Source organism: Leopardus geoffroyi, chromosome E1 (assembly GCF_018350155.1).
Source record: "Leopardus geoffroyi isolate Oge1 chromosome E1, O.geoffroyi_Oge1_pat1.0, whole genome shotgun sequence".
Taxonomy (NCBI): domain Eukaryota; kingdom Metazoa; phylum Chordata; class Mammalia; order Carnivora; family Felidae; genus Leopardus; species Leopardus geoffroyi.
The window spans coordinates 26,057,104-26,069,376 of record NC_059330.1 but is presented as its reverse complement, the minus strand read 5'-3'; the positions used below and the strand labels follow the sequence as shown (position 1 = coordinate 26,069,376).

Sequence of the window (12,273 nt, the reverse complement as noted above, 5' to 3'; positions counted from 1 at the left end):
AGGTGGGCAGGCAGTGTGTTCGTCCAGGGCGGCACGGACTCCCAAGGCTTAAAGAGCAGAGAACTGGGAAGGAGGTGGGGGCTCGGTGATGGACAGACCTGAGGGTGGGTTAAAGGAGTGACTTCCCATCTCTCACCCCTTCCCACTACTAGGATTTGGGGGTCGGAGACACCTGTTGGCTGTGTGAAGCAGAAAGAAGCTCAAAGGATGGGGGTGGGAGGCCCAATTGCAGGAGGGGGCCACTAGGAAGAACGTGCCACTGGGAAGACACATGGGACTCCCAGAGATACCCCAGCGGAGCCCTTTATTATACCAGAGGAAACTGAGGCAGTAAAGGAAGTAGCCTATTGACCCACACTTCCCACACCCCCAAAAGAGATTTAGATGAGTTACACGGGAGAACTTTCAGGTTAGACTCTGTCACTCTAGTCAGCAGCCCTGACAAGGAGAAATGCTTCTTTCTTCTTTTTAAGGAAAGTAATATCTAAGTCAAACGTGGGGCCCAAACTTACCACCCCAAGATCAAGGGTCTTGTGCTTTACCCACTGAGCCAGCCAGACGCCCCAAGAACGGTTTCTTTTTGAGGTCCAGGAGGCAGAGAGATGAAAAGGATTGTAGGGTCCGCGGTAGTGGGTGCACCACGGCCAAACTCCTCCTCAGAAGGGAGAGAGGGAGTAGGGTGCACCCATCTTACCAGCTCCGCCTACCCAGAGGCGCTAAAACGGGATTCGTTTCTACTCTGGAGCCCCAGAAAGGGAGTCAGGAGTCCCGGTGCAGAGTGGCTGGGGCGACGGCCGGAGGCAAGTGGCCAGCAGAGGGAGCCCGGCCCCTGGCTTGGGAGGCGGCCCGCGCCGGGAGCGCGGGGGACTCGAAGCGGCTCGGCGCCTCCCGGCCCAGCCGGTGGCCCGCGCCGGCGCCGCTCGGCCTCGCAGCTCCGCCCGCTGCCCCAGCCAACCTGCTGCCGCCCCCGGGGTGCAGCTGCAGCCGAGCTGGGGGCGCCCGACGTTTTGTCCCCGCCTCCAGTCCCTCCTAACGCGCTTGCTGCGCCCCTACCCCACGCGGCCCACAGAGCGCACAGCGCCGTTCACTTCGCATTGCAGCGTTTTATTGTTTTCTCGAGTTTTTGTCTTTTCGTCTCGCTCGGTAGCGAAAAGTGAAAACCTGAGGTGGAGCCCGCGGGCCGGGCGAGCAAAGCCCGGGCGGAGGGGCCGAGGGGCTGGCGGGGTGGGAGCCCCTCCAGGGATGGGGCTTCTCCCGCAGCCGAGGACCCCCCAACCCTGTACAATATAGATGCTTATGTAAAATGAAAAGAAATTTTAAATGCTATGAATTAATCTCTAAATATTATGTACACAGCAATGTACACCTTTGAATAAATTAATACCAATTTGTATATTCTGGGAACCTTAAAGCTTATTTACACAAATTACCATTTATTTTATAAATATCTTTTTTTTTCTCCCCCTGGGGACTCAAGGCAGAAGTGCCACTCCCTCCCCTGACCGAGGGGTGGGAGGAGCGCCTGTCTTTCGGGGGAAGAAGTGGGAGGACTAAAAGAACAGGTCCCTCCCAGCTCAAGTCTACACTGATTTCAGTCTTCACTGAGCCCGCATCCCTTACTGCAGATTCTCAAGCGGTCCAGGCCCAAGGCTAGGGGCTCTGGGGTTCCCTCCGAAGTTCCCATCCCTGACTCCTGCACCTTCTGTCTCCCGATGAGACCACTGGGCGGGGCAATGAGGCCTCCTCACAGCGCTGGAGGACCTGGAGGGACACCTGGCCAATGCCACTTTGACATCGGAGCAGATCTGGAAAGTGACCAGTGGCTCCTAAGCGACTGTGTTCCCGGCAGCCGGGTTCTTCTTGGGGCCTAGGGAATTGTCCCAGGCTCCGGCTGGCTGGCCAGGGCTCTATTCCGGCTGCAGCAGCCCGCTTTTGCTCCTTTGTTTAAATAAATACCCATTCTGTGCTGTACACGTCCCAAGCAGCAGGGGCAGGCAGCCGGGGAGGTCTGCGTGGCAGCGGAGCAGCTGGGCAGTCCCCTCACTTGGGCGACTCCCTGCCGGGGGAGAGGGCTCGCTGGCTCTCCAGCCCACTCACCAGTCTCTGGATGCTCTGCAGTTCACTGGCCGCCTCTTTGGCTGAGCCGCTGGGTGACAGGGCACCGCGGGATGGGGCCCCAACCTTGCGGAGAGCCAGCTCCGGTAGCGGGCTGGGCTCCCGGCTGTTGCTGCCCGCAGCCTTGGAGCCCTCCGCCGCCAGCCCCGTGGTGAGAAGACTAGCGCTAGGAGGGATAGTGACCGGGATCTGGTAGGGGCTGAACCGCAGGCGGGGCCGGGCATTGCCCAGAAAGTGGCTCCGGGATAGGGAGCCCGCAGCGGCAGCAGCTGCAGCCGCAGCACTGGTGGCTGGCAAAGCAGAGGCCGCTGCCGCAGCGGCCGCCATGTAGGTGTAGGGGTAGGGGAAGAGGCCTCCGAAAGTGGGCATTGGGATTCCCTGAAAGAAAAGAACAAGACAAGGGTTAGGCATCCTGCCTGAGGTGTTCTAAGGGTGAGCTGGGTGCTGGGGGTGGTGCTACCACCAGGAATCCTTGCCCTACTGTTTTAGGAATATAATACCAGAGCTCACATAACTGTAACCCCAAGCAGCACAGGTAGAGGAGAGCCAGTATGCCTATGGCCAAACCCAGTTAGACAGGAGCTCACTTCAGGTTATGATGCAAAGGTCTGGTGCCATCAAGCTCTGTGCCAGGTATTATAGTACGAGTGAGGGAAAGACATGCCAGGTGGCTGAACTAGCATGAGCAAAAGCCTAGAGGGAGGAAACTGGACAGGCATAGAGCCAGGTGGCAAGTAGGCAGCTTTGGCTGTCTTGGGAGGTTCTGCTCATTTAAAAGAGTGTCCTCCCCAACCCTTCTATCTGCAGGTGCCCCAAAGGACTGAGAAAGCCTGGGCAGGAGAGGTGAGGAACTCCGTACATTCTCCTTCTACCTGCCTGCCTGCTCAGGGATCTCCTGCCTGGGTCAGAAGGGCATAGATGCCAATCCGTTTATAAACTGGCCTGGATATTCTACAAAGAGCTCCTGGCAGCACCTCAGTGGCAGCTGAGGAAGGAATGCAAAGTCTGCCCGTGGAGAGCACAGTAGCCAGGAAACCCTGACAAACATCTGCTGAGTCTATGAGGCCCGACTTTTGGATTATCTGACCTTTGAGATAATGGCTCACTCTCCAGAGTAAGAGGGTATGGGGAGGAGGGCAGGGAGCTGGCTGTGCTGGGCTTCCAGGGAGCCTCAGGCCTGGCTCAGGCAGGGAGAAGGAAAGAAGTAGCCCAGTCGGGAATGAGAAAATATCCTTCCTGAGAAGGTCAAGTCCTACTGGGCACTTAGTCCTGGTATCTCAGGGGGAGAGGAAGGAGGGAGGTTTCAAATCTCCCCAAATTTGGCTCTACCTGATGGCCAAGGGCGGGCTACTCAGGCATAGGAACTTAACCAGTAGCAGTATACCAAGTGATACCTCCTGAGTGCTGGGTACTCTCAACCTGGCCTTGCACCTGTTGACCAGGCTGTATCTAGAAGCCCTGACTTCCCGACAACCTTTATGATGCCCATGCTGGGGAGGAGGCATTCACATACATATGGAATCAAGGATGCAGATTAAACCTCCAGGACCTGAGCTACATTTTCCAGAAGCTTCCTTGCCATCTCAGAGCCACAGATATGTGATGTTAGTGTTTCAAATGCTCACTGCACATATCCCTGACACTGAGCTCTATTTAAAACCCATTTCAGGATCCCTTCCCCCATTTTAAAAATATTTGCTTCTGAACCAAAGGAGCCTTCTCAGACCTGAACTCCTATTTTCCTTCCCTTAAGATAAGATCTCAAAGGTTCAATTTGCCAGAAACCTCAGAGGGAAGAAAATGAATGTAGAGATTCCAAATCTTTCCACAGGGAATATTCCACCCAAGCAACCAAAGAGGCCGCTCTCCCCATTGGGTCTCCTTATTTTGCTCCTAGCCAGTTTCATAAAGTCTCCCCTGAGAGCTCAGAATTTCAGCCTGGGCTTGGGGAACTGAGCCCTTCTTTCCTGAGATGTGTGGTTGGGAGACCTAAGGTGGGGGAAGGAACAGGAGGACTTCTGGAGGGCCTGAAAGGGGCCAGAGGCATCTGAGAGGTGGGTCATTTTGGCAGTCAATTGTCCAGAAAATATTGCAAATCTTCCTACTCCCTTTTTCCAGGCATCTTAGCCCTTCAGGGACTGACAGTGAGCCAAGGGTTTTTGTTTCCAAGAGAAGTGTCCTGAGGCCAGGAAAGTGGACTTCACAAAGCCAGAGGCAGACTCAGTCTGTCAGAGGAAGAGTCTACTGGGTGCCACTCTATGCTCGAGTTATAGGGAAGGAAACAGGCCCAAAGAGGGTCAGGCACTTGTCCACAGTCACACACAGTCAGAACAGCACCCTGGAGAGACCCTAGACCTACACTCTCAGTATCCCCGAACCTAGGTGTGGTGGAGTGTCAGGTCTCCCCAGGACAGAGTCGTTGTCCGCTAGAAACTCAGAGCACCTATGGCACCCCCAGGCCCTATGCCCACCTTGCTCTTTCTCCCTTCAGATCACAGGTCTTACCTGAGATGCCAGCATGTGCTGGGAGAGGTGGAACGGGAAGGGCGCAGCGGTGCTTGCGGCGCCTGCCGCGGGACCCAGCCCGCCTGCGTCCAGCCCGGTGGCGGTCCCTGGGCCGCCAGCCCCCCCACTGCTGCTGCTGCCCGCCACCGATGCCAGCAGGTGACCCATGCCCATGGCAGAGAAGGCTCCGGGGCCCATGGCGAACTGTCCCGGGTGCAAGAAGAGCGGCTGGCCGGCCCCCAGCGGCCCGAAGAACTGCTGCCCGTGCAGATGGCCGGAGAAAGCCAGGCCCGGCAGGTGTCCGGCGCCCAGAGGGGACGCACTGTCCGTCTGCACCACCAGCGGCGCCAGGCCGGGCTCCTTGCCCTCGCCTGCCTCCTTGCGCCCCTCGTCCTTTCGCCTTGCTTCCGTGCGCTCCTTCTCTAGGCTCCGCAGGCCAAACGGACCGTCCCCGCCGCTCTCCGCCGGCTCCTTGCCCCTCTCGGGGCTGCGCCGCTCCCGGGAGCGCTCAGGTTCGGTCAAGCGAGGGGGGCTGGCGCTGTCCAGGGCCGGGCTGCGGCCGAGAGCCGGCCCTGCGCGCTCCTCGCTCAGCCTTTCCGGCTCTGGGTCGCTGTCCGCGGCGCACGACTTGTCTTCGGCTGCAGGGAGAAAGGACGCGGGAGGTCACAGGGGTCCCGGAAGAGACAGACGCGAGGCCTCCCCTCCTCCACCGGTGTCTGGACCGGGTCGGAGAGACTGGGAGAGGCCTGCTCCGGAGGAAGCCACGTTCGAGGAACTTCCAGATCCTCGTCGGGCAAAGGGGCAGCTGCAGGTCACCTAACCTAAGGCTCCGTATTTACAGCGGGAGAAATTGAGCCATGTAAAGGAAACTCACTGCTAGAGTCACACAGTGCCAAGGACCTAGCTGGGCAGCCAGATCTTCTGGATACCCGGACCGCCCTCACTGGAAAGGCCTCGGTCGTTTGCCCCATCCCAGACACACTGCTGACGCTTCCCGCAGGTTTTGTGGTTACCCGGAAGCTGAGCAAAGAGCCAGCCTGGGGTCGGAAGGAGAACCTCCCCTTCCTCTACCCCGGGTCCGACCACCCAGCTCTCACCTCTGGTCCGATGCAGGCGCAGGGGACTAGGCGCTGACCCCGGGGACGGTGGCGGTTCCCGCGCGGGGGCAGGGTCGCAAGAAGAGGCGTCGGACTCGGCGCCGTCGCGTTCCGGTTTGCAGTGCTCCTCGTACAGCCGCAGAGACGGCAGCGTCAGCTGCTTCCTGGGGATGAGCGGAGGGAGCCGGTCAGAGACGAGCTCACACCCCCCAGCGTTCTGCTGGCTCAGTCTCCCACCGCGCAGCCGTCCAGCTCACCCCTCACCTTTTCTCCCGCCGGCCATTCCCGGTGTCCCGGAAGCCCTTGGCAAACGGGTTGTTGTCGATCTTCAGTTGAGTGATCTGCAGGGACCGAGGGGGCGGCGCCAGGTCAGGACGAGTCTCCTCCAGCCTGGGCTGAGGCACCCCGAGGTCGGAGGCTGCCGCCCCAGAGGAGAACCCCGCGAAAGTCCACTTGGTACCCGCCCGCCTAGGCTACGACTCTCCGAGCTGGAAGACGAGTTGAGGCCAGCGGGCGGGCCTCGCGGGAAGCCACAGGGTCTCTCCTCTTCCACTTTATTCGAAGCATATTCCCTTATCTTGCACACACAAGCCCAAAGGTGTGTGCAGAGTCGAAATCTGCCCAAGCATGCGCACAGACGCACTCGGTCACTCAAGTTTAACAAACCGGGCATCGGAGCAGGCGCGCACGGAGACAGCAAAACACACGCGAGTCCACACCACAGAGACAAATCACACTCACGGGCCCGCGCACACGCAAGTACACACAGACAAAATAAGCAAGTGCCCAGAGAACAGAACGAATTCACACTCCTCCACACGTATCTGAGTCTCCCGAAATGTTGCCCACATACCCACATACACGCCATTTCACAAAGACAAAAAGAACGACCGGCAGGACACTTGGACACTCTCCCGAGAGTGGTATATGGGCACAGGCCCAGAGGGAGTGAGCTCTGCACCTCTAGAAAAGGGGGATAGAAAGGCAGCAAGCAGAAAAATTCTCTAAGCACCTCCCAAGGGGTTCACAGCCTGGACCGACCCAGAGTGGGGATACTTTGGGATGCTGTGTCACCTGTCCCGCCCTCTGGCTCCCCCGAGAGAGTGAAAACTGGGCCCCAGGTTCCTATTGCTGGTTTCCAGAGAGTCAGGAGAGCCAGGGCAGGGTGCCTCGGGCTCCCTCTCTTCATTTAAATTCCCATTCCAATGCCAAGAAATAAACGAATAAAATGTAAAAATGTCAGCACGGGCTGGGAGTCTCCGCTAATTGCTAAGTAAATATCTCCACCCCTTGGAGTGCCCAGCTGTTAGCACCCCGAGGGGGAGCCTGTGTATACGTGTCACGGACTTGGTGGGGCGGGGGAGCCTGGAGGATTTCAGTGGGTGCTGCGGTTACAGATGAGACTTGCTGCTCTGGAGTGAGCTGTGAGAGCGAGAGATGGGTGCTGGGGTCTACGGGCAGATATGAGTGAAGGGGTGGAGTCTGCAGGTGTAAGGGGGCATCGGTGCAGGGGCTGGGCCCATCGCCCCCCCCAAGCGCACCTTATCGTTCTGGTAGGCAGTGACCGCGATGAAGTCGGTCTCAGGGAACACGTAGGTGCGGAACGTGCTGTAGGGCAGCTTCAGGATGTCGTTGGCTCTCACAATGTGGAAGCGCGGTTGGTACTTGTGCATGGAGTTCAGAATGGTCTGTGGGGAGGGTGCGGGTCAGCCGATAGCCCCCAGCTTTTGGCCGGAGCATTTCTACTCTCTGGGGACCCGACCTCTTTCCAATGCTCTCTCTCTCTTCGTCTGCCTTCTACACCCCCTCCTTCGCTATTTTCTCCTGTCTTCTCTGCCTTTTTTCTTTCCTATATTTCTTTTTATTTTTCTCTCAGCTTTCTTTATCACAGTTTCTCTCTCTTTCTCTCTCTACTTAAAAAAATTACCCCAGTTGAAAATAGAAATAAAACAAAAGAAAACCCCCATAAAACTCCACTCTTAACCTCTCTTCCTGGGCTCATTGCTAAGCCCCTAGTAACTCTACAGAGAGAAGCTTTGGATCTTTGGGGGCTCAACGAGCGCCCTACTCCTGAATGGACAATCCCTTTTGCCCCATCAACCCCCCCCTTCCCATTCACTGGGGCCCTGCCTCAGGCAGAAATGGAGAGAATCCCCCAAACTCCCTCCTCCTGGTAGGGCGTTTGCCTATGGGAGGAGGGAATGGAGACTTAGGATGTTAAAGGGGCTGGTTTAACTTTTAAATCTCCTAGTCTGGGGAGGGGGTGGGAAAGGAAATGGGGACACAGGTCAAGGGGAAGGGTGAGGACAAGCTGAGGTTGGGGGCAGGACTTCCAAGCTCAGCACTTAAACACCAGAGGCCACACAACTGAGTCGCACCTGCCTCCGGCTGGGCTCTAGGAAGAGCTTTGGAAGGCTTGACCCCAGCCAAGATTGTGAGCAGCCTGGGGCTTTCCACCCCACAACCCAGGCTTGCAAAGGGGAGCCCTCTGGGCCCAGACTCAGCCAGCATAGGCCACAGGGCGGTGACCCAAGCAGGGGCACTTTGAGAGTTTGGCCAGCGCTCCTCTCTGGGGAATCCCGCCGCCTGCTCTCCTGCCCCCACCCCCTGCAGCGTAGGACACTCAGTCTCCGACCCCCATCCCCGCGCCGCCCAGCACTCACGAAGCCATGCTTGTCGGAGATGTTGTTGGTCAGTTTCAGCTTGTGGAAAGCCACAGGCTTGGCCATCCACTGCTCTCCCGTGGCCGGGCTGTCTGGGTGGATGTACATGCGTTTGGGCATCTCTGGGTCGGCCTTGCCCGCCACCATCCAGCGCGAGTTATGGAATTTATACCGGCAATCATCAGCGGCCACAATGTCCATCAGCAGGATATATTTCGCCTTTTTGTCCAGGCCGCTGACTCGCACCTTGAAGGGAGGAAACATCCGCCTGCGAGGAAGGGAAAGGGCAAGACTCCATGGGACCCGGTTTTATGTCGGAGGACCTCACTCCCCAAGCACACACCACTGCCAGGAGCTTCCCCATCTGTGTTTCCCGGTTGTCTGGGCTCTGCCCCCATATTACTGCCTGAGAGACCCCACCTGTGGTTATTATTCCTGGGGGATCCCATTTCCGCTTGTCAAACTCTCTCTTATTATATGGTTTCCCATCGGCTTTATCCTCAGATCTGGTGACTCTCTTTCTCCCTCATCTGAGATGAAAGCGGATGTCCAGGAAAGAAATCCAGGCCCCCTAGAAATACACCTGCTTCTTTTGAATCTTCCCAAAATTCATTCAGGAGATATGCCCACTGGGACTGAAACTCCCAAAAATAAAACCAGAAGATGTTTGCTTGGATAACTGGGTTGCAGCCCAACAAGAACCTTAAGTTTCGGGGGAAGAGGGTGAACCTGAGGCCTGGATTCCCGGCGGCTGAGTCAAAGGGTGGAGGGGCTGGGGGCTGTGATTTTCTTCAGGCATTAAGGCCTGGAGTGGTGTGTGAGTAGGGAGCTTTTTGCTCCTTGGGCCAGGACAAGGCTCCCAGCCTGGGTCAGGCTTCCACAGGGCCGCTTGGGGCTTACTGCCGGAAAGGGCCGGCCGGCTGGAATCGGCTGGCCAGCCAGGGCCTAGCATGGTACAGGTTTCATTATGGGCTTCAGGGTCAGAGGACAGTCCGGGAGATGCTACATCTCCCTGGAGCTCCGAGTCAGACCGGGAGGCAGGAGAACGAGGCGGCGAGGCTGAGTTACCGCGGAGATGTCTGAGACCCGCCCGGGCCGAGCCGCAGGACCTCCTCAGCTTTGGGACTCAGAATGGTTAGGACTGTTCTTTAACAGCATGTTTTCGTTTTACTTTATTCGGGAGATTTTCATGTTTTAGTTTTTAAAATTTCTCTCGGTGCCAAATGAGAAAAGTCAACTTGGTTGCCTGTGGGAGCTAAGCGTGGCGCCGGGGCCAGAGCCCGGAGCCTCGAGCGGCAGGCTCGGCGCTGGTCTGTGCTGTCGGGTCCCCCAGCCCGCCCGCCCGCCTGCTTGCCCGCCGGCCAGCTGGCCGCCCTACCTCCCAGACTTGGTGATGACCATCTCGGTGCCCAGCTTGTGGAACTGGTCCCACAGCTCCTTGGCCTCCAGCGTCACCTTGGGGTCGTCCTCCACCTCGTCCTCGGGCTCCAGGCTCTTAAGCGAGCGCAGATGCGCGGCGGGCGGGTGCGGGCCGAGTGCCGAGACGTGCAGCCCCGCCTCGGCCGCCGCCGCCGCCGCGGCCGCCGCGGCCGCCGCCCCCGCCAGGCCCGGGTCGGGCAGCGGCTTGGCCAGCGCGCCGGGCGGCAGTGCGAGCGCCGGGAAGAAGGAGGGCTGCGCCGCCGCCAGGAAGGCGGACATGGGGAAGTCGGCCGGCCGTGGCGCGTGGAACGGGTGGTAAGCCATGGCGCTGGCCGCCAGCGCCGGCTCTCTCATCGGGACATCCGGCCCAGGCGCCCAGGGGCCGGGGCCGGGGGCGCGCGGCTCGGACCCCCGGCCCGGGCGGCGGCGCGCGCGGAGGAAGGGCGACCCGGGTGGCAAGCGCAGCGGCGGCTCCTCCCGGCTCTCCGTCCGAGGCACGGCGAGGGGCGCGGGGCTCTGGGCGCGGGGGTGGCGGGGGCTCTGCGCTGGGCTGGGCTGGCCCGCTCCGGCGCCGGGGACCACGCGCGACTGGTTAGATCTTGTCGTGATCTCTGGAAAACTGTGACTATCTCACATGTCCTGCCCTGCTCGGATCCCCTGCGCTAACGAGCCAGGCCCCCCTTGATTGCTGATTTTACGCTTTTTGGACCAATTGTGGGTCTCCGGGGGCGGGGTTTTGACAGCTCTAGCCAAGCTCCGGCCGGGAGGGGGGGCCGGGGAGAAGGTGTCGGAAGCCTCAGCAGTAAGAAAACATGTCAACAGAATAAAATATTAACCAATGACGGGCAAGCGGGCCCCGAGACCCCTCCCCCTGCCCCGGCCCCCACCCCACCGCCCGCGCCCGCGGCTGCCTGCGCCCGGACGGGAAAGAGCGGCAGGCCGACCCGACCCGCCGAAAGGGCCTGAGGCGGGGGGCGCCCGGGTCCCAAGGCCCTGGGGAAGGACCCCCCAGCCGCACGCCGGCTCCAAGTGCAAAGCATTGACATGGCCCCGTGAGGAGAGGGGGCGCCCTCCTTCTCCCTCGTCCGGCGGCTCAGCCGCTCTGGCCCGCGCCCCAGCTTGGCCTCCGACCCCGCTCTCGGCGGAGGCGCCGCCCGGGGCCCCTGCACTCCGGAGGGAACTGGAAAGAGAGGCCGGTGGGCGGGCGAGTCGGGAGGCGAGGGCGGCCGAGGTCCTGGAGAGGAACCCAGGTGGCGGGAGCCGGTGAGTGGAGCGGTGGTAGAGCCCTTCGGTGGGGCCGGCATGGGAGGGAGTGGGATGCGGCCTTGTACTCGGGAAACGCGGGGACCCCCCAGTCCGCGCCTCCCCCTCACAGGAAGACTCAGGAGGAACTTGGAATTCTGGGCAAGCCCTGAACTCAGCCCAGTATCCTGCCTCCTGCATCCAGCCCTGAGACATCCGACGGCCGGGAGAGCCGGGTCCTCGGGGCTAGGAAGGTGAGCGCATCGTTCGCCGAGCTGGACGGCTGGTCCCGGTCCCCAGATTCTTGACCCGCGCAACGAATTTTCGCCGTATCCGGTACCGGAGACACAAGTCTCCCTCATCCTAAACAGCGGTATCCTTTCTCCGCTCTCGGCCACATTCCTAGAGTTTGTTTCCGGCTCTCCGAAGCGCTAGTCTCCCAAGTTCAGTAGTGCAGAGAAACGAGTACGGGGGTCGGAATGTTTGCACTCACCTGTGGTTGAATCCATCCCCACCCCGACTATCGGCAGTCTTCGTTCTTCACCAGCCCCAGTACCCCCCCCCCTGCCACATGGGTGTGTGTGTGTGTGTGTGTGTGTGTGTTGTGCGCTCTGTATGGTGGTGCCCACTGTGCGCGGCGCGAGCGGCAACTTGAGGAGTGTGCCCAGAGAGTCAAGCCGTCACACACCTGCCGTGAATCGGGCTGGGGCGCTGACACTCAGACTGATTCCTGGTGGTCGCGTTCGAAGGATAAGAAGGACCACGTACTGCACATAGGTGACACTCCTGCCCGCACAACCAATACAAGTGAGGGTGAGTTCAGCCGGCGCGGGCCCTGTGCCCGCGTGGTAGGTGTGTACAGCCCACATCCAACAGTGATCCAGGCAACACTGGCCGTCCACTACGCACACCAAGTCGCAGGGCACCTTGTCGCTGCACACGTGGACCTGGCATGTAAAGCCTGCCAAGTCGAAGGAGTGCGGGTTCAGGACCGGCCGGAGTGGTTTGGCCTCCGCGACCTTTTTTCTACTTTTCCAGGCCAGTCCCGGAGCCCTCAAAGCTCCTTTACCCAGCTCGCAAATGAGCGCCGCCCCCACAGGGTTTTCCTTCAAAACCCTGCTCTTCTCGTAGTGCCTCCTCTCTGTCCGGAACGAATCTTTGACTCCGCTTCGCGCAGTCTGCGAAGATGTGGCAGGATCCGTTGCAGCTTTGCATAGGCAAAGTCCTGCCGG

General features: G+C 59.6%; 1 protein-coding gene across 1 annotated transcript; it reads right to left on the bottom strand.

The window, feature by feature from the left end:
* Positions 1-1,088: 1,088 nt before the first annotated feature.
* On the bottom strand, positions 1,089-10,515 carry TBX2 (T-box transcription factor 2). Its single transcript, XM_045488190.1, has 7 exons — positions 9,759-10,515; positions 8,381-8,648; positions 7,259-7,405; positions 5,982-6,058; positions 5,718-5,881; positions 4,621-5,258; positions 1,089-2,493 (listed from the first exon to the last, which is right to left on the bottom strand). Exons 1-7 carry the CDS (start codon positions 10,151-10,153, stop codon positions 2,041-2,043), a joined length of 2,142 nt encoding a protein of 713 aa, XP_045344146.1. The 5' UTR covers positions 10,154-10,515; the 3' UTR covers positions 1,089-2,040.
* Positions 10,516-12,273: the final 1,758 nt, after the last annotated feature.

Bases quoted from the DNA above. Each gene is read 5' to 3' on its own strand.
- TBX2 (XM_045488190.1), bottom strand. From the start codon at position 10,153: ATGAGAGAGCCGGCGCTGGCGGCCAGCGCCATGGCTTACCACCCGTTC. The intron at 5,259-5,717 runs GTGAGAGCTGGG...TTCTCCCTGCAG, and splicing joins GCGCCTGCATCGGACCAGAG to CCGAAGACAAGTCGTGCGCC. The intron at 2,494-4,620 runs GTAAGACCTGTG...CTTTTCTTTCAG, and splicing joins AGCACATGCTGGCATCTCAG to GGAATCCCAATGCCCACTTT.